Here is a 22,608-nt window from a genome sequence, read left to right as displayed (position 1 = left end):
GGGCTGTTTCTTTATTCACTAAAGGTCCTCATACAATACATTTGGTAGAGAGGGTTCAACAACAAAATCCCCTCATCCGTAATGTCTTGACTCTTATTTATATCATTTGTTCCTTTCATCGTGGCCTTACACCTCACAATCTACTATGTTTTTCCCTCTGACACCTGTCCGTCGGTAATGGAGCAGAGCTCTAACTTCGCGTTCAGCACTGTTCAGGTCATATTCACATTAATGCAACGGATTAAGTTGGTATCCTCCAATTAATGCGACCAGAATGGTTGTTGCCGGGCATTTAATGCAACTCTCTAAATTAGCCTGCCACCTTCGGATATTTGCGACCCTTATGTCAGCCGTGCCCATGCCACGTCATCTTCGGGCATCCCCAGGTAACTTCCCTTACTCCTTTACTTTATCTTGCTTAATGCATGTCGGCCTTCCTTTCCTCGGGTCTTCGGGTTCTTGGGTCCTTTGAACCTCACATATATACATATATATATATATATATGTGTGTGTGTGTGTGTGTGTGTGTGTGTGTGACTTATAAATTTGAATTTTTTTAGTTATATGATTATGTTTTTTATTGTTTATTATATTGGGCTCCTCATTTTCTACATTAAATTAACTAATTTGGCACAAAAATTTAAAATTTTTGATTAGATGGGACATGTGGCGCAAAATTAAACTCTAATTGAAATTACGTAAATTAACTTCCTTGGCACAAAATTCTAAAATTTTGATTAGATGAGATAAGTGGCGTAAATAGACACTAATTGAATTCCAATTTGAAATTTAATTGGATTTTCTCTTTGCTTTGCTTATTATATATATATATATATATATATATATATATATATATATATATATATATATATATATATATATATATGATAGTGCAAGTGCACTCAAAGTGTGAGAGTATTAAAGACTATGCTCTGTCTAGTATGTTGGTGCAAGGGCACCTTTGAGTGTATTAGAGTTTTGGGTCTATCACATACTAGACAGAGCATAGTCTTTAATACTCTCACACTTTGAGTGCACTTGCACTATCATATCATATATATATATATATATATATATATATATATATATATTTATGTGTGAGGGAAAAAAATTATCTTCTAGTGTTTGGTTAGTGGTTACAACTTTGAAAATGTTATATGTATTGTGATGGTGGTAATGGTTATGGTGTGGTCGTAGTAAAGGTGATAGTGATGACATAAAGGCATTTCTGAACTCTAGGCTGTAATCTTCGAATTCAAATTTTCATTTCAAGCTAGTAATAGTACTTTAAGGCTGCGTTTGTTTTGGGTGTAAATGAATTTCGGAAAACGTTTTACACCCAGCAGTGTGTTTGGTAGGGCCTGTAAAATAAAGTCAAACGGAAAATCATAAACTTTGATCGTAAAATAAGCCTTTTGACCCGAAAAATATTTTATACTTCTATTTTACCTTCAAATGATTTCCGGACTGATACACTCGAAGAGAGAGAGAGAGAGAGAGAGAGAGAGAGAGAGCACGAAGAGAGAGTGAGATCGAGATCGCGTTGTCGAGCTTAGACCACCACCCCAAGCCCAGACGCGCCATCGAGCTTTCGCCGGCGAGATAGAGCTGCGAGATTGCACCATAAAGCTCGCGCTAGCGAGATCGTCCTGCCGAGATCATGCTGTGAGATTGCACCCCAGATTGCATCGCCGAGATCGAGCCGCCGCCGCCGCCCTTTAGAACGAACTCTTTTTGTCTTAATCTTGGCATCGCTTGAAGCTTGCTGTTGTTGGACCGATCTCATCGCCTATGACTGATCTCTCTCTTTCTCGATCTACCTCTCCCTTTCCCTCAATTTGCGATCACTCTCTCTTCCTCCTCCCTCTCTCAGTTTGACCGAATGGTTTTGTTTTGAGAATGGTTTTGTTTTGATTTTTGTTTCTTTAAAAGTTTATATATTGCAATTTTCTATTATAAAATTTGTTTGGAAGATGAGAAGATGGCTGAGAAAATGTGAGAAACTAGTAGAAAATTTGTATTTTCAAAATGTAACCAAACACTTGAAATTATTTTCTAATATAATTTTTAAAATGCAACCAAACACTAGAAGATATTTTCCTTTTCTAAAAATGTTTTCACCTGAAATTATTTTACACTCGGAAAATATTTTACATTGAAACAAACGCAGCCTAAATTTCATTTGGAACAAGGTTAATTAAAATATTGTTTCCTACTCAAACAAGAATATATTTCTTTTCAACACTTTGAATCATATTCACCGAAGTTATTACTTGTTCTAATGTATAAAAGCAAAGCCATGATAATCTCTTTAAAAAAGAGAAAGATATTCTCAAAGCTATAAAAAAATCCCAAAACATTAAAACTAAAAACTTTTTTTTTTTTTTTTGAGAAACTTAAAACAAAAAACATGATAACACTATAACATATTCCTCGTACGCATATTTCCTTTTAAAAAGAGAAAAGAAAAGATAGAGAAGGATATAATTCCCATTATTCTAAAAAGAGAAAAGAAAAGAATATAATTCCCATTATTTTAGATTTTGTTCTACAACACTTTTTTGTTTTGAGAATCAAGAGCTTTGAATATTATTAACGAAGGCCGTTAACATCAGCCTGTAGTACATGAGAGATATCTGGTGGTACATCTTCCATCCAGACTTGAAATTGTGAAATAGAAACTGCTCGTCTTGCTAACAAATGAGCTACATTATTATATTGCCCATGAACATGTGTAAACTCTATTGATGAAAAATGTGAGGCAAGGTACTGAATGTCCTGTGCAATGTGGCCAAAATTTGCTAGACTGTGTGTTCTTTGTGTGCGTGTTCTACAACACTTGTATTCCTTGTAAAACACAACCTCCCTACAAAGAAGTCTAGAGATACAAAACTTTGATAAAAAAATTTGGCATCTACTAATGTGACAGATTATTAGGGGTAAGTAGAAAAAAAAATGATATTAATGGTGAGCTAATATAAAAACTAGTAAAAACTTAACAACTCAATGGGTATGAAAAAAATTGTCAAATAATCCTTATTTACTTAGAGTATTCGCTTCAATTTGTACAAAAATTTCTATCTATTTCAGTATAAGAATTTACTTTTGATTTTATATTCTCACTATTTAAAACACTCTATATTAGATTATCTATTTTACACAGTATTTATTAAAATATCAAAATTTCTTGATTTTTTCAATTGTTTCTTTTTTTTCCACCCATAACAATCACAATCCACTCTCTTTCTTTATCTCCATGATATGTAAAGAAAGAATATAAAACTAAATATAAAGTGGATAGAATCAGTATAAATTTATACAGTTACTGTAGTAACTTTATAAATTTACACAATTTTAGTTAGGGACGCACCCAAAGGGCCCCAACTCCAAAAAAAAAAAAAAGTTGTATCAGGGTAAATTGGGTATTAAAGGCCCCCTCCCCTCCAAGACCATATCAGCCCAGGCCCCAGCCCAACAAGGAAAGATACGCCGTTTAACCTAATTCCTAATTAAACAAAAAAAAAACAGAGAAGAGAGACAGACGACGACGAGGGAGACTGAGAGATAGAGAGACTGGGCATTAACCACCGGCGACTGACCCACTGACGAAGACGCCGGCGCCGGCCTCTCCAATCTCCATCCCAATACTCAATTTCAAGTATTTATTATCTCTTTCAAAACCTAATACTGATATGTTTTTTCTCTGATACTCTTTCTCCACACCATTCTTTCACAGTTTGTGTGAATATGTGATTGTGGTGTTTGTGTTTTTTTACTGAGGATGATTGTGAATTGAAAATATGAATAATTGATCTGTGAATCTGTGATTGTGTTTCTGAGTTTGTCACTCAGAGACTGAAAAATCATTTTTGCTGTGAGTAAAGATATGTTATATACTGAGAGTAGGGGCTGTAAAAAATAATAGAAAATAATGTTTATTTTTTTGACTGCAACAATAAGAACATGCACAAAAAACCAGGCCGAAGTTCAAAAAACCATGATAAAACCCGACCCTTGTCTCTCTCTTTCTATCGGGTTAGGGTTTTTCAAAAACATTGTTCATTGTTATTCATTTGCATATGCAGACTCAAATCCTGTAGTCCACCATGCCTACTGTCAGCATTGGAAGAGATCGTCTTTTCGAGGCTCTTGGAAAAACTTACAGTCAGCTCTCTCTCTCAACTTCCAATCACAAATTTTTTTATATTTAAATTCGTTTATAGGAGATATTGATCACGTTGTGTTGGTTTGTATTGAATTAATCTCAACAGCGCAAGAAGAGTTCGAAGAGCTTTGCTTCAGTTTCGGGATTGAACTCGATGATGTTGTAAGCGCTCGTGAATTTTTCTCCTTTTGGCTATTAATTTTGAAATGCTTGATTTCTTTATTCTAATTAATTATTTTTTTCTTTTTTTGAAGACTACTGAGAAAGCAATTATGCGGAAGGAAAAGCATTTGGATGAAGAATCTGACGGCGATGAAGAAGTTATCTACAAAATTGAAGTACCTGCTAATAGGTATTTTACTATTTAATATTCAAAAACAAAGAACTTTTCAATTCATATACATATGTGTGTATATATATATGTATGCATGCATGTATCTGTTTATTTGGGCAAAACCAAGTTGAAGTTGCTCTTTATTATCTCGTAATAGAAAATTAGATGTGCAGAATTCGAATTTTAGTTTCTGTATAAAATGTGTCCTAATTTTATGAAATTTGAATTTTAAACTTCTTAATTATTTAATTTGTGTTTTATTGTAATTTTCAATTAAATAATAAAAGTTAGATTTTTTTTTTTGGAATTATAGAAAACTGGAAACTAAAGAGTTTATTCCAATTCTATATAAATGATAGATGGATGATTTTTTGAACAGGGTGAAAAATGAGGTGGTAAGTTCAAATTTCAAAGGGGTGTGTAACTTATCAATAAAAATGAAAGAAAATACTTTAATATATAGATTTGCTAAAATTTATATTAGTTTTTATGAGAGGGCTCTAAAATTGATTTATGGATACCATAAGAAAAGGAGTGTTCACGTCAAATGTGAAATATCATCAATTGGATGATTCTTCTTGATATATCTGACCATTTATGGACTAGTTGTGCATAACTTGGCTGAAGGAACTTAAAGTTTTTACTCATTGATTCATAAGTTTTCATAACTACTAGTAGTTTGGCTGTGCAATATATGGATTAATTAAAAATTACATGTAAATAAAAAAAAAAAATATTTCTATTATTGTTGGAATTATCTCAATAGTTATTGAGCAAATTGAAGCTCCGATAGACTTTCTTCTAGTAAAATAAATAAGTTACTTGATTCTTTTGATAATAGAATTTTAGTTTAAGCAGAATTTTGAAAATTTTGAAACCTAGTTAACAGAGTTTTACCAAGATTAAACTATCCTAACAATTAATAAGTCACTTGATATGTAATAGAGTTTGATTTAAGGTAAACTATCTTAATAATTAATGAGAATGTAGCCATTTGTCGCAAAGCAAAGATAGCCACCTGGATAGCCACTTGGCACAGCCAAAACTTCTAATATCCAACTTTTATTTTTTCTATAGTATATATATGATGTTATTTTCACCAATAAATTTTAGTTTTATTACTTTGTTATTGTAAGTGATGTGTATATATATATATATATTTTTTTTTTGATAAGTAATAAGTTTATTAATGGGAGTGTACAATGGGTCAAACAATTCAAGGACAAAAATTACAAGAATCTAGAAAATCAAGAAAAGAAAAAAATGATTGGTTTCGTAAAGTAGCCAACCAATTCATTAAAGTTCTAAAGAAAAATAACTTGAGGTCTGGTATGGATCTCTCATTATCTTTCTCTCCTTCCAAAGACACCACAATAAGCAATGGGGAACAATCAACCAAATATACCTATTTTGATGACAACCAAATCTTAATTTGCCTAGCCAACATGCTAGAAGCCCCACTATAGATTGCGACATAACTTAGCTTACTCCAAACAAACCAAACACCATAGACCATAGGTCCATAGCAACTGGACAATGAAGAAAATATGATCAACTGATTCACCATTACACTTGCACATGTAGCACCAATCCAATATCTAAGCCTTCATTTTTCATAAATTGTCAATTGCTAACATTTCCCTAAAGCAGCAGTCCAAACAAAGAAAGCTACTTGAGGAGGAATTTTTTGTTTCCAAATACTTTTCCAAGGAAAGCAATAGTCATTGGAGCCCACTAAAAGATTATAAAAATCCTTAACCATGAAACCCTCACCAACACATCTTATCATCACCAAACCCCTTCATAGAAGCACCATATATGGTATTCATGAAACACGACAGTGCCTTTAATTCCCGAGCATGCACGCCCCTAAAGAAACTCACATCTCAAAAGAGGACTCCATTAGCAAACTTCATAAGCTCAACCACACTAGCCTCCTTATCTTGGCAAAATCTAAACAACTCAGGATAGCTGATTGCAAAAATGTCTCATCCTCGGCGTGTTTCCTTCTTTGTGTGGACTGCTGTATGGGATAAGATCCTTACAGGGGATAATTTTAGGGGTAGAGGGTTGGATTTTGTCGATTGGTGTATCATGTGCCGCAGTAATGGGGAGACGGCGGATCATTTGTTACTACACTGTGGAAAGGCTTCTCGACTGTGGAGTTTGGTTTTTAGATCTTTTGGGTTTTCTTGGGTCTTGCCTAGATCAGTTGCGGATACTCTATTCAGTTGGTGGAATTGGCCTAGAAAGCATTCGTCTAGCATTTGGAATTTAGCTCCTTTATGCTTGATGTGGTGTCTCTGGAGGGAGCGCAATAGGAGGACGTTCGAGGACATGGAAAGCTCAGATGACCAGCTTTTGGCCTCTCTTAGTGGCACTCTGTTTGATTGGTCTAGGGCTTGGGGACTCACCTCTAGTGATTCTCTCCCTATGTTTCTTAGTTCTCTCCTGTGTACTTAGTTTATTTTCCTCTCTTCTCTTTTTTCTCTTTCTTTTCCCTTTGTACTTATCTCTCTGCCTTATGTTTTTTGCATAAGGTAGTGTTCTTGAATGCATATATTTTTACCTATCAAAAAAAAAAAAAAAGTCTCATCACACCAATGGTCTTGCCAATATCATATATGATGTGGTGAGAAAAAGTCAAGGTTTTCCATGTATACACTACTTATTGTTGTTGTTATTGTTATTATTATTATTATTATAATACTATTTTTCTTCTAATTTTTATAGTCATATTCATATATGGATTATGCTTATAATTTGAGTTGGTTTCACAAGTGAATATTATGTCTTTTGGGCATTGCTTTTTTGAGTAGTGTTGGTAAAAGCGCGCTTAAGCACAAAACGCGAAGATCCAAGGCTCTAGTGCTTTTTGCCCCTAAAGCAAGGCGCACCTAAAGAAGCATGCTTTAGGTGTGCAGTGTGCCTTTTTTGTGCTATTTTTCAAAAAAAAAAAACCAAAACTGAATTAAAACTTTAGGATCTTGACATTATTGATATAAACCATTGATTTGACATATTTTTACTGAACTTATCAAAAAAACATATAAGTTTGAGTGTAACTTGTCCTAAAACCCACAACCCCCTAGTTCTTCTCTATTTTAATTTTTATTTGTTCTTGGTTTTCTCTCCCTAAAACAATTTCCCACCTAACTTCTTCTATTTTTTCCCTTTTGAATATTTACTTCATACCAATTACCATACTGCTATGTCTTCATATTCTTAGCTCATTCATGAAAAAAAAGTATGATACAATATTTGTGGTAATTGTTACATTACTTTAGTAGTTGATGTTGAACATAGTAGACTAATTCTTAAAGACTTGTAGTCCATAAGTGATTAAATTATTAACTAATATTAGTAATTTGTCAGGGCATTATGTCTATTTGAGATTTAAGAAAGGGTATTACATGGAAGTACTCATTTCTAGCTGATCCAAAAATTAAAATGACTTGACTTACAATTTTTGTGTTAAATTTGCTAAAGAAGGGCTTATATAAATGTTACATGAATTATATAAAATGTTTTATATCAATTTATATGATAATTTGATTGTGTGATTGTTGTATTTCTCATTAACAATTATTTTTAAATTTATTAAATTATTTTTTAAAAATATGCGCTTCACTTCAATCAGGTGCGCACTTTGCACTTTGCACTTTGCGCCTAGGCTCTAAGAGGCCTTTGTGCTTATCGGCATATGTGCTCCCTGTGCTTTTACCAACACTGTTTTTGAGCTAACTCAATGTGGTTAATTCATTTTTAAAAAACCTTAGGAGTTAAGAGATTTTTATTTAATTTTTGTGGAATTGCTTGCTAGAATTTTATTTTTTGATAATAAAAAATATGAGAGCAATATTAATTATACTCCTTTGATATACATGCACAGATATGATTTGCTTTGCCTTGAAGGAATTGCTCAAGCGCTTAGAATCTTTAATGGGCAGCAGGAGATACCAACATATAAAGTGGCTAACATCAGTCCAAAATCAATGCTTAAGATGCATGTGAAGCCAGAGGTTATTATCTTAGAAATTCACTAGTCTATTGTGGAGAAAAATTGCCCCTTAAATGACCTAGTTGAATTAATGGTATTCAAACCCTTTTTCTTTTTTCCCCTTGCAGACGTCTTCAATTCGTCCCTATGTTGTCTGTGCTGTTTTAAGAGGCGTAACATTTGATGCTGCAAGTTATAACAGCTTTATTGATCTCCAAGACAAGCTTCATCAGAACATTTGTCGGTAATGAATTCTGAATTCTTGATTCACTTATCATTTGTAACTTGGCATACTCTGTCTTCTAGCTGATTGCACAACTGCAGATTGAAACATTTTTGAATGATTAAAAGTTAAAGATTTTTGCTGACTATTGATCATATTTTTCCACTAAATCTAAAAATGAAATGGTTAGTCATTTTTGGTTCTAGTTTTTTCACAGTTTGTTTCAAGGTTGATTTGCATGGTTTATGCATGGGATGTATAAACAACATGGTAATAACAAATAATGCAAACAACAGAATGTATAACGGTAATCTTATGAAATATTCACAACGGTTTGCTTAAATGCATGTGGTTTTATATTTACTCTCAATTTTCATCTAAACTTTGAAAGATATATTTGTGCTTCCATGCTGTTTAGTAGCCTTGCACTTTGATGTAGGTGCTTATGAGTTGGGTTTAGTATCAACCTGCTATCCAACCCAATTATGTCAAGTTGGGAAGTTAACAACCAGTGCTTACTGAAACAAGCAGATTACCAACTGAACATTGTTTTCAGGTTGGCTATTGCATCTGATTAGTTTTGTTAGCTTGGTAAGTCAACAATGACCACAAAGTAGACTCTTAAGGGGGGCAGGGGAGAGAATTGGAATTAAAAGAGGGATAGAGGGGGCTGATGAAAGAAGCAACAATGAGGGTGTTGATCTTTTCGTTGTAATAGGCAGCCCATTGACACGGCTCCCTGCACAAACTCATCGAAGATACAACTGCATGCGTGTCTATGGTGTGTCAGTTGATTATCATTATTATTTTGTTTTCAAAATTTTGGCCATAGTTAGGACATGACGGAGACACAATGACTAGAAAATTGAGTAAAAAAAAAGATGGATTTGAAAACCTGGCACATGTCAGAACCGTTGATCAAATCAAAGTACTTTTGTTGTATTACTTATCCAAAAAAAAAAGTACCTGCATAGTGAACTTCTGTAGGATGTAGAGTTGTTTCAATCGCCAAAATGTTAAAAAATTGTTGGTATAAATACTATTAATTTCCTGTTGCTGCAACCTTGGTTTGTTGCAGTTGTCGATTGAAACTAAAATGGGATTGGCTCTGTGAATTGTTTTACAACTACGGAGCATCTATCATGTATCTTGTCCTGCTATTGTGTGTGTGTGTTGGTGACCCCACTTTAGTAGGGCTTAGTATTGGTTGAGCTGAGTTTTTATTGCTTTGTCTTGACTCTATGTTTAATTTGTTTAGTATCGTTTTTTTTTTCTTGCCTTTTCAATTGGAAGGTTCTATTAATATTTTATGTAATTTTTCTTTTCACATGCTTGCCTTTAACATTTGTTTTAGGCGAAGAACCCTAGTAGCGATTGGGACTCATGACCTGGATACATTACATGGCCCTTTCACGTATGAGGTAGGTTTTCTTAATAATAATTCTCCTTTCTCATGGCATGTTACATGTTTTCTTGGTGTTTTGTATCATTTGGTATTGGAGTAGGAATGAAACTAGTTTTGAACGTATGGGTATGGTAGTTCTTTCATTTGAGTTCCTACCTTTGTAGAAGGAAGAGGGAAGTTCCATTTCCAAGCCAAGAGTTTTTTTGGACTTACCAACCCTCTGGTCCTCCAACACTTAAAAAGCTGCATTTGGAGTGGAACTAAAACTGTACTGACTCTACCTCCCTTATGAGTAGTCTATGTGGCCTAAATATGAGTTTTGAGTTAGGAATTTCTTATTCTGAATGGTTGAACTAATTTATTCCTCAATATTTTTTGGCTTTTCCGATCCTATGATAGTTAAATTGGTTTTTATATTGTTAGTCTGAGGGTCTTGAAGATATTTTTTGTTTTTTGTTTTTGTGACTATCTGTGGGAGACTTTAATAGTAGTTTGTTAAGCATATCCACAAACATTTTCTGCTTTGGCAAGTTCTCTCTTTCTCTCTCTCTCATATTTGTACTAGGTTGTTGTGCTTAAATCTGCTTTGTGCAAATGTTACTCGTAGGCTTTATGAAATGAGGTAAGACACATTACTGCATCAGTAACTCACAAGAATCTCTTTATTTCAGGCTTTGCCACCTTCAAGTATAAATTTTGTTCCACTCAAGCAGGTAATTTTTATATTTTTAATTCAATTATTTACCAAGGACATAGTTTTCTGTTGTTACTTTGTCAGCAGGACTGGTACCTGATAGGCTCATGAAAAAAAAGATTTATGCTGGAGAGACTGAATGTCATTATGCTTCTAATTAACAGGATGTCATGAAATGCCTTCACACTGTAAAAGAATGACTTTTTCATGTAAAATATAATTCCAGGTTGTCTAATGTGGTTAGTTTGGCAGGAATGTAATAACCGTATCTTTGAAGATAATGAGAGATCCTTAGATCTTTTAAAACATTTTTTTGGTACTTTATTTCAGTTGGCTCGTATTTGGGGTTTTACACAGTATATATCAATTTCTGATGTCTTACATTCTGTTAGCTTTGGCTTGAGCTTTTTGTATTTTTTATGTCTAGAGTGCTCATCGTCTTGAACATGATGTTCTTTTTATTCAATAAAAGTATTATTACCTATAAAAAAAAAATGGAGTATGGAACCAATGTGGTTCTCACTGGCGTATTGCTTGACATCTAAGCTATCCTTTCTTCTGGTATGATATCCAATTATCCAAATCAAAAGTATCGAATCACGTGGTAGACAGTTTCCCAACCTTCATATTACTTGGTTATGAGTTTCACTTTATCTGATTTATTTGAGAACATCCTGTCATACTGGAACTTCCCATACTTTCGTAGATAGCAATGGTTTATGTAAATTTGCTTTTCACATTTTATATCTTATTTTGTTTTTTTAATGGAAAAATAATGAAGTCAATAAAGAATGTTTGAACTGATTGCTTGTAACTTCGTCTTTTGCAATTTAGGAGAAGAACTTCAGAGCTGATGAGCTGATGGAGTTTTACAAAGTGAGTCTTATATTGAGACTTTTTTTGTTAATATACCTTGACTTTGCAATATTAAATTATTGTAATATAGTCTTTGTGCATAATTCTCAGGAGCTTGAATATTTTATTTTACATCGTTCTTGATGGTATAATTGTTTCATTTCTTAATGTTTGTTTCACCAATTTGGCAGTCAGATTTGAAACTGAAGAAGTTTTTGCACATAATTGAGAATTCACCAGTGTTCCCTGTATTGTATGACAGTACAAGGTATGATAGTTTCTTGATGTGTTTGCAAGTATAAGAATTCTTAGCTCTTTTACTGTACAGTTTATTTAAATTGCTGCTATTTCTTTATTATTCTATCAATTTCTTCCTCTTTTTTACTGTACAATTTATTTAAATTGCTGTTATTTAAATTGCAATTATGATGGTTTCTTGATGTGTTATTTTTTTATATATTATTCTATCAATTTCTTTTAAATATTGTATTGGTAATATAAAGTTTGATGCATTAATGTTTTATTTCCCTTTTTCTTTCCTAAATGTATTTTACTATTTTTTATGCAGAACTGTTTTGTCTTTGCCCCCTATTATAAATGGGGCGCATTCAGCAATCAAATTAGAGACGAAGAATGTATTCATTGAATGTACTGCCACTGATCTGACAAAAGCCAAGATTGTTTTAAACACAATGGTAGGCAATTGAGATGTTCCTGTTCAAGTTTTTTTGGATTGGAGATCTGATTTGTAGTAGTTTAATGAATGATCCTCCTCTGTTCTCTTAGGTGACAATGTTTTCAGAATATTGTGAAAGAAAGTTTGAAATTGAGCCAGTTGAAGTGATATATTCTGATGGCAAGTCATATATTTATCCCGATTTATCTGTCTACAATATGGAAGTTTCTCTTTCCTATATTACTGGTGCAATTGGAGTGCCCTTGAAGGCTGATGAGGTATTGCAATATCTGTCCAAATAATTATCTACTTTCTTGATTAATGAAAGTTTAAATGTGTCATTCAAGGTGGTAGTGGTGGTTGCTGTTTTTGGTGTGTGTCTGTGCTTATTTATTTATATTTAAATTTATTGGTGGGGTTGGGTAGCATCAATTTTATAAAAACTGTATCGTACATTGAAAAGGATCGTAAATCACAGAATGTAAAATGAAGCAGAATGAATATATCATAAATCTTTACTGAATGTGACATTGGATATATAATTTTTTGAACATCATAAATTTCGATCTAGTAAACTTGTAAATGAAATATGCATTAGACACCAGATGAAATCAATGATTTACCGGAATTTTCTAATCAATCTGCTTCATGATCGATTCATGCGAGAGGGCCAAGATGCTTTGATTTCTTACATTTTTTGTAAACAAAAGATTGAAGTGTGAAAAATAAGAGATGTCCACAGTAAAAAAATTAAAAATTTGAGATGACTTTATAAAATAGAAACAGATTAGAGAGGGAGAGAGAGAGTGTTTCAAATGCAGGCCTCAAATGCTCATTTATGTAAAATGGGCATGGAGATTGGACACTGCAGCCAGCAAATGTTGCCAAAAAAAAAAACCCTTAGTACACCATACAGCTGGCTGCTTTTTGATGTGTTGTAGCACATGGTCAGGTAATCCCAAAATTTTTAAATAGATATTTTCTGGTACTCCCAAAAATTTTACACCAAAACACATTGATCCAAAATCTTTATTCTAGTAGACATACTGAAAATGATCACTTAAACGATATTTGTAACTTTGGGTAGCATAGTATTTATCAAGAAAAAAACTTTGGGTAGCATAGTATTGTTTGCATGATATGCTAGAGGCTGCTTTCACTCCAGTTCTTCATGTTGTTTTCACTGTTTGCTCTTTTTATGTGTTGCTTACTGGCAGCTTATATTTGTATATTTTTGGTCTGTTGCTTGTTTTTACCATTCCCTTTTCCATTCATGTTTTAGTTGAATGCTTACGGATTTACAATTGTTAAAAGGATTACTGATTTAATCACAAACTGTTCTTCTGTAATGTTGGTGAGGAAACATTCAAGCTTTGAAATAACATTCATAATTTTATATTAGACATTTATATGTGTTTCTCTTTTGACATGTTGAGGCAGATATATCTTTTATAATATAGTTGGCCGAATATTCTTTTAATTGGTATTTTCTCCCATGATGGTAGTATCCTTGATAAGTGCATAATTGTTAACATTGGAAAATTGCTTGAGGTACTAGTGTTCCCTTTTGAGTTTTACTGTTTTGGCGAATTTAACTGTTCTTGACTCAATGTGACTTTTCCTATGCGCTTCATGGATGCCATGTAAGATCCCTTTGTAGGTAATTTCTTATTTTTACTAGGATTATCTGATTATGTTCATCCAACATTTTTTTTAATCTAAAAAGAAACTTTTTGACGATGTTTAATCAATTCCATGGATGGTGCTGATGACCAAATATGTACTTTTCTTTGGTGTTGGGGGGGGGGGGGGGGGGGGGGGTCACAAAACGAGTGAAAAAGCCAACTGTGTACTTGTTTGAGCACTAATCAATCTGAAATCTGTAGAGCTTAAGCTTGTGCTGCACGCTTAAGAGTTGCGGGTACATCAATGGGGTTTTGTGCTATAAATGTGGTGCAGTGGTTGGGTCCACCCCAAATTGAGCTTGAGATCAACTGTTTGAGCTTAATTTACTTAAAAAGAGGTTTATTGCAGCACCCTGACTGTAAGGTCATTTGCAATGTACACTATCTACTACTAAATTTTGCAATTCAGACCTTGAGATTAATCTGCAACGTTCATTATTACTGAATTTTTAGTGTAGGGTGCATGTTGCAGGCACCTCCTTAGTTTAGGGTGGGCGATTGCCATTAATCTATTAATTTAGATCCTAATTTAAATGCTAAGGTGGACACTACAAATTATTTTTGAAGCATGGTGTTGATATTAGCATTTTGTAGTTTAGGATGCGTGCACCTTGGTATACTTGTGATTAACTCTAAAAAGTTTCATGTATAACAAATGCGTATTACACTAAAGAAATGCCGCAATTTAATTTTGGATCACATTGATTGCTGATAACGAAAAATACACTTGGGGGCTCAGATGCGTGCCTTGTCGGTGAAGAAAGAAGTGATGCCTTTTCATAGGGTTCAAATCTAAGGACACTGGATTGTAGTGTGACTGTGAGAGCAGTAGCATTGGCATGTTGTGGCAGAGTATGTCTATGTTATTAGCTTTGTTAGTCTTTAGCTTTTAAGTATATGCAAGGCTAGAATTCTTGTTGGTAGATAATGTTTTGTTACCATAAAAGATTAATGTTTCTAACTTCTACTGCTCTAGGTGTCAGAAGTAGAATTGTAGGAACTTAATGGAAAACTTAATCTGGTAGTGAATTGTAATTACTGGCACAGGTGCAGATATTGCAAGAAGAAAAATGTGCAGTAAGTGAGAAGAGCATGAAGTGGAGGATAGAACCACATGGGCAATAATGCTTGAACAAACCTTAATACTTCAATTATCATTAACCTAAGTCTATCATTGTATTTATAAAAAATCAGATCTCTTTTTGTTTGGGTACGATGGAGCATGCTAATAGACTCTTATAATCCTTCCTATCATGTTAGAACTGGGATTTTTCATGGTGGTACTGCTAGATATAAGGAAGTTGGGAGTAATAAACCAAGCTTAAGGCCATAGTTATAGGGCCAGTACCAAGGCTAGGCCCACTGTATTCTGATTTTTTTTTGTCAAATTCTTCTCAGTAATTTTGGTTCCTACTAATATTAGCATCAACGTCTGGCCAACATATTATCAATACAAGCATACTTTTTTTGAAATCTTATACTATGGTAGGAGGGATGGAAAGTAGGAGGATTTGAGAGGGGAAAAGAGGAAAGAGAGGATTCTACCTCCCTTCTATTTTGTTGACAAGGGGAGGGATGATGCAAGTGAAATTCTGGATGAGTGTATATTCTTAATTTATTCCCTTCTATCAAACTCTTCCTCTTTTAGTATATAAAAAAGCCTAACCTTCTCTGCCCCGCATGCTATCAGATTTTTATGGATTGGAAATGGTGGAGCTGATGGGATTCATCCTTTCCCTTTTTCCCCCTAATCAATCAGAGGCTGTTTTTTACTTCCCCTCTCCCCTCCCTCCAAATTAACACAGCATTAGATTAGCAATTGTGTTTGTTCTATCACGTAGAATGTAGACACTTAGTTTATGTTTAATCAGGGTAACTGAATCATACGCAAGGCTTAGCTTGTTTTTTGCATTGTCTTATTGCTTTCATTCTCTATCTTTCAGGTCACTGGTTTATTAAATCGGATGCAATTGCGTGCTGAAAAGTCTCTTTCAGATGATAATGACTCCAAAATTACTGTATCTGTACCCCCTACTAGAAGTGATGTTCTTCATCCATGTGATGTAATGGAGGTATTTTTGGTTCTAGACCTGCGTATTTTTCTGATGTGTTTATCTGCATCAAATATGTTATGACATTCATACTAGTATTTTCATTGACAAGACATTTTTATTGCTAAGGATGTTGCGATTGCTTATGGGTTCAATAGAGTGAAAGATATTGCAATTGCTAAGGGTTACAATATCTCAAAGGGCAGAGCTGTGTCTTTGAAGCCACTGCGCTTGGAAGAGTTTAGTCATATTATCAGATTGGAGGTACAGAACAGAGAACACTCATATATTCAAGTTAGAATAAGAAAAATAAGAATGTTGTGACCTTTTTTGATTTATAAGTCTACTTGTTTAACACCCCCCCCCCCTTTTTACTGTAAAATTTTCCTATCAGATGGCAATGTGCGGATTTACAGAGGTCTTGTCATTTATTTTGTGCTCACTTAATGATAATTTCGCAATGTTAAATCGTGAAGATGATAAATCAACTGCGGTGATTATTGGAAATCCTCGTTCCTCTGAAAATGAGGTTTGTATTCTCAATCTTTTGTGCTTAAATATACTTTGACAATGTGGGATTTGTCTAGCATGATTTTATGAAGGGTATGAATGTTGCTTGTGATTGTTGTAACTCCTATCGATCTGAATTGTCTTTTAATTTTGTGTTTTGTTTACTCTACTTAGGTTTTACTGAGTTTGTCTTTGGTCTCTCTCACTTTGACATATGTTTACTTTCTCCTACTTCTTTTTGAAAGTTTATTTTCTGTCCTTGCCATTATTTGTTTTACTCTAATTGTTTTAATCTACACTTGACCACATTTCATGAACTCCTGCATTTCCTCTTGAAGCTAGTTGTGATTGAAGTGGATGCATTTGTTCCTAAGTTGCCATCAAAGTTTCTTTCCTGATCTAGTCCCCCATAGATTCCATTTTGCCATTTAAGTGCAGCCATTTTCTTGCTTGAACTAATTTAAGTGCAGGATATTGAAGTGTGTCTAGCCCTTATATTTTGCATAGTTATGTTAACTGCTTGGCTTAGTCTGTTTCAGCTGTCCATACTTATCTCATGTGTCTCTTGAAGTTTTTAATGTGCAAACTAAATATTAAAAAATATCGTACAACATATTTTATATTATATTTCCTGTTTCTTTATTTAACTGAATTCTGACACGTTCCTCCATTTTGACAGACTGCTCGGACCAGTCTTATGCCTGGTATATTGAAAACTATTGGGCAGAACAAAGCCCATCCGAAGCCCATAAAGGTACGTTGTAGTTTCTCAATGGACCATGTTAATAGAAAACCACATTTGTAAAAATATGAATGACATTTTAGATCTTTTATGCGTATCTTCTCATTACATTAGAGTGGTGAACATACTAGAAGCTTATATAGTTCTTAGAGGCCTTGTAAGTGGGTTGCCATTTGCCAATAGTAGTAATATTTCAACATAGGGATGTTAAAATGATCAGAATTGTCTTTATATTGTTAAGTGGGGTTTCTAGGTTCTTTATTAAAGTATGGGTGGCAATATATAATGCCACATGATAATATTGCCAATACCTTCTGGCTTCTTCTGGCAATATATAATGCCACATGATATAATTAGAGTGGTATTAATCCATGTGTTGCAATATTTCTTGCAAATTTGGGGCTGTGATAACTGATACTTTCTCTGTCCCAAATTGACGGTCCAGTATTTGATTTTGGGATGTCCCAAAATTTTATCTAGCTTCTAAAATTAATACCCATTAATTTACTATTATGCCACTGCCAAACACAAGCACTTTAAACGATAAATTTTTTTGAGAACTTTGTTTAAGGGTAATTTTGGAAGCTGTTATCTTTTTAATTAAGAGACAAGACAATAAATGATATTCCCTTTTAAAGTTGGGTTTCCTAAACAAGACCAACAATTTGGGATGAAGGTAGTATCTTTTATATTTTGCTAGTTTTCTGTTTTCGGCTGATATTTTGTGGTAAGTTTTTTGCAATGGAGAGATGGAATTTATGTTGTAAAATTTATTCAAGCAACTCTTTCTCCATACTATTTCTGCATTTTGAGCAATAATAACTCTTGACATTATTTCTAGTTATAGGCTTCATTTTTTTTTATCTTCATCATGCATGGTAGCCAATGAGCTCTTGGTTAAATGCCACCTCCTCCCTCCATAAAGAATGGGTTGCTCATAGGTCCATGACCACTGGATGTGGGTGCATCTTACCAGTTAAAAAAATCTCCAAGCATGATGATTCCTGCATTTTATTGTATATTTAATGAAAATGTTCCCTTATTTCTGAATAAAATTATCCATTTACTTATCAAATGATGTTCCCTCATATCTAATTTTGGCTTTAGATTTTTGAAGTGGGTGACATAGTGCTGTTGGATAATACTAAAGATGTGGGTGCAACAAATAGTCGCCACCTTGCTGCACTATATTGTGGTGCTACTGCAGGATATGAGGTATATTGATGTCAACGTACTCAATTTGGTCATTACCATTTGTATATCAAGTTGCGATTAAAGAGTGAATCAGCACAATTTTATTTTATACGACTAATCTTTTTTTGTTATTATTTATCAATTGAAAACTTGGTGTTCTGGTACTGCATAAATTATATTTAAGTAGACTTTTTGGATATTTTTTATGTTTACTTTGCACCTGAGTTTTGAGCGTCGAAACTGAGTATTGGTTATGGCTACTCTTCATAATCAAGACATGGTTTACTCAGATACTCTTACTGTAAGAAAACTCTCAAAAGTTAGTAGACATATTTAGATCTTAGTTTGCTCCAGTAGTTCTTGTTGAACTCTTCTAAATTTGTAGATCATGACTACTTAAGATTATCAACTCGACACGAGATAGACTTAGTTTAAAATCTCAAAAAGGGGAGAAAGAGTAATGAAAATTAGAAAGCATTAAGTCATTAAATGAAAGTGTAAAATATAAAATTAATCCTTGTAGTGATCCCATATATGGCTCCTATCATTATCCTGTTTCTGCTTTTACTAGTTTAGTACTATTCAAAAAAGAAGGGTAGAGGAAAAAGGAGGTTTGATAACTGCAGATCCTTCTTTTTTGGACAAACACCAGCCCTTAATACAATTAAATCATCTCCTACAATGTTTTCCTTTGTGTCTTTCTATCAGTCCTTGTCTCTAGATTATGTTATCTAGCTTGCCCACTTCTTTTTTTTCCTCCAACGTTCCTACATGGTAAATAAGTTGGTGAAGTTCCTTATGGGGTGGTATAGGGGAAGATTTAAATTTCATCAGGTGGATTGGAATTGGGTCCTATATGGGGTTTAGGGGGTAAAAATTGAACACTTTTAAACATGGTAGGCAAAGGCTAGTCAAGTGCTTGCCTAAATGTCCGGGTGGGTACCTTTAGAGCCTAGGTGAGCAAGGGACTCAGGTTTTTTTTTTTTTATAAATAAATTATTATTATTATTTTTAAAAACACCCAAAAGATTATATTGTTCTTTTTTTTTTCTTGGTAAATTGGTTCTGTTTTTTTAAAACCTTTCAACTATAATGGGCAGGTAATTCATGGTCTGGTGGTGAGAATTATGCAAGTGATAGGGCTTGTTCCACCTGATGACAATACAACATACTACCTAAAGCCTTCTGAAGTAAGGGTTCATCTCTCTCCTGCCTATTGATGTTTCTTTTTTCTACTTTTGTTGGGTGATGAATTATTGCTTGATTTCTTTTGAAGGAACCTGAGTTTCTTTTGGGTACACAAGCTAGCATCATTTACAAAGGAAAGCAAATAGGAACTTCTGGAATTGTGCACCCTGAGGTAATTTTTATTCTTTTTGACCTTGTGTTCTAAGGATTATATACTATGGATTAATTGTTGCAGCATAAAACTGCCTTGTTTTTGCTCTAAAAAACTCAGTAGCTTACAGAGTGTTACAGAGTGCTTTGACAGTTGTGAATGTGCTTGTAGTTTATTGAAAACCTGAACTACATGTACTGTATTGTAGTTCTGTGATAAACTGTTTGGGTTTGCATTATTTTTGAGGGACCCACAATGGACATCCTGTGAGGTGGAATACCCTACCTAAGTATTATTTTTTTGACATTTATTCAGCAGTTGCTGCATGATGTATTACTTTACAAGACACGTCCACAATCGCCTATATGGACTTGATAATTTTGGTTGTTCCAACTTGGGGATGTATGCGCCTATGTGGTTGGTTTTCAGTTTTTGCTAAATAGACTTAATCTGTTTGAGAAAGTCCCCAACTGATGCTGATCAGTGAACCAGGATCCTCCAAAAACCGAATCAACTGGTTTGAAGAATGGGAGGAAATACTAATTAATTATATTTTTTTTAAAAAAGAATGGGAGGAAGTTCATATGTGGAGGTGGAATTAGGGACGATGATGGGATCTGAGATGGTGGTGCATAGATCAAGGCCATGACAGAGCAGATCTGAGATGCGGATTGGGGCTGTGACGAAGCAGATCAGCACCACATAGAGCTTTGTCCTGATGGAATGAAAGATTTTTAAGGGATTGAAGGATGGGATTAGAAAATTGAGGCTTATCATCTTAGAGAAGAGAGATGAACTTGAAAGATGGAGAGGGAGGCTGTGACAAGGTGAGAAATGAATGTTGGGATACCTAGGGTATTGCACTGTGAGCAATTGCTCTCAATGGCTGAGATTGAGAGTTAAAAAAGAAACTTTTAGTCACAACCCTTGAATTAAATAAGCTTAAAATAATTAAAAAAGTGAAAAGTTAAAAAGAGAAAAGTAAAAAAAATTGAGAGTTATGAGGGGTAATTGCACCGGTCCAATACCACAGGATCCTAATCCTATCTTACATGAATCTTTGCACCTGTCAGGGTGCCACCTAGTAGCAGGGAGGCTTGGAGTTGTAGACTGTTGACATGACATAGACCCAGACATCCTGGGTTTGTATCCTCACTAAAAGTTCCCTTGGATTGCCTGATACAGGAGGCCTTGTCTTGTAAGGTTCCATGTAAGGTTCCATGTTCTTATAAAAAAATTAATATTTTGTAGGCATATAGACCATATTCTGAACAGATGTTATTTGGATTTTTTTGGTCCTCTTTCTAAGCTGAACGAAAAAACTGACATGTCGAAATTGAACAGTTGCACCCCTCCCCCTATCAGCCAACCTTTTTATTTCCTCTTAATTCATATTGAGGATATGTAATATTTTACTCTTTACAAGCATGCAAGCAATGTTTTGTGATGAATTTCATCTTTTCTGTATTTGTATCAGAACACTATATTGTGTTAGGATTTCTTGCAATTGTTTTGTAAAGTCAATTGGTGACATCGTTTATCTCCTTTGTGGTTATGCACAATGACATTGAACTTATTTGAGAATATGTTATATGTGGCTTTCAGGTCTTGAACAAGTTTGACATTCCCGATCCTTGCTCATATTTTGAGCTTGACATTGCGTGCTTTTTGTAGGATTCTATAACAACAGATGTATGTATTTTCAATCATTTATTCCTCTACTCAACTTTCTTAGGTTTTTACTAAATTAGAATATTTATCATTTTATTTATGATTCCAATGCTCTATATATGTTAATAACTACAGGTACTTCGGCCTCGCATCCTGTGCTACGTCATTTTGAAGCTTATCTTTGGTCTCTCGGCAAAATACTTGGTGCTCTTGAGTTTGGAGCAATGCTAGGATGAGGGGGAAGAAATTGTTTTCAGTTGCCCAGGATTGGGTCTTGATATAATATAATTGATTAGACATATTTAAGGATATTTTTTTAATGTTTATAGTTGTTTGTCTTGTGAACATCGTAAGCTATATATTGTTGGCAAACTAGTATATTGATTTTGATTAGAAGATTTTGTAGCCCTCTTTACAAGCTGGATGGATGCCTTTACTGGCCTTGAATACTTTGAAGGGGCTTTAAGGTGGAGAATTAAAGGTATACTTTTGCGTTACATACATAATGTGGCCTTCAGAATCGGTGCCTTGTGTTGTGGTCTCGAGGCCAGGAAAGTTTATAGGTGTGCACAGATGTAGATCCAATGGAATATGTTGGAAAAAAACAAACCTAAAAGGTTCTAAAACCTAATTATGTTTTTGTTGGCTTAGATCAAGTAAAAGTTAACAGAGGTATAAAACTAACATGACCATCTCTTTCTCTAAAATAATAATAATAATTATATTTTTGACATTGTCATTTTTATTTATGAACCCGTAAAGATTTTAGTAAGAAACCAAAAATTAGGAGTGAGTTATTCACAATTCTCTTTTGTTATTTCACGTGACATATCCAACATTCCCCCTAACCAACATTTTTATTCACGCAATTGCATCGTTTAAACTTTAAATTTCAATTTTGCACTGAACACCTTTGAAGTTCAACTTTGCACTAAACACCGTTTAAAGAAATAAATACACGGCTCACGCCAACACAATTTCACTATTTAAAGGGATAAATGGAAAGTTAGAATGAGAAAAGTTTGTTGAGACAGAGCAGAGAATTAGAGAGATTTGTTTTCTTA

At 34.0% G+C, this 22,608-nt stretch overlaps 1 protein-coding gene across 1 annotated transcript; it reads left to right on the top strand.

The window, feature by feature from the left end:
- Positions 1-3,478: 3,478 nt before the first annotated feature.
- Positions 3,479-22,050, top strand: LOC142631614 (phenylalanine--tRNA ligase beta subunit, cytoplasmic). Its single transcript, XM_075805821.1, has 21 exons — positions 3,479-3,658; positions 4,086-4,164; positions 4,272-4,327; positions 4,420-4,517; positions 8,392-8,521; positions 8,628-8,743; positions 10,077-10,143; positions 10,799-10,840; positions 11,656-11,697; positions 11,868-11,944; positions 12,245-12,371; positions 12,463-12,630; positions 15,981-16,109; positions 16,218-16,352; positions 16,483-16,617; positions 17,278-17,352; positions 18,448-18,555; positions 19,635-19,724; positions 19,811-19,894; positions 21,479-21,565; positions 21,680-22,050. Exons 2-20 carry the CDS (start codon positions 4,107-4,109, stop codon positions 21,545-21,547), a joined length of 1,806 nt encoding a protein of 601 aa, XP_075661936.1. The 5' UTR covers positions 3,479-3,658; positions 4,086-4,106; the 3' UTR covers positions 21,548-21,565; positions 21,680-22,050.
- The last annotated feature ends 558 nt before the right edge of the window (positions 22,051-22,608 follow it).

This window comes from Castanea sativa, chromosome 4 (assembly GCF_040712315.1).
Source record: "Castanea sativa cultivar Marrone di Chiusa Pesio chromosome 4, ASM4071231v1".
Lineage (NCBI taxonomy): Eukaryota > Viridiplantae > Streptophyta > Magnoliopsida > Fagales > Fagaceae > Castanea > Castanea sativa.
This window is presented reverse-complemented; position numbering and strand designations above follow the sequence as displayed.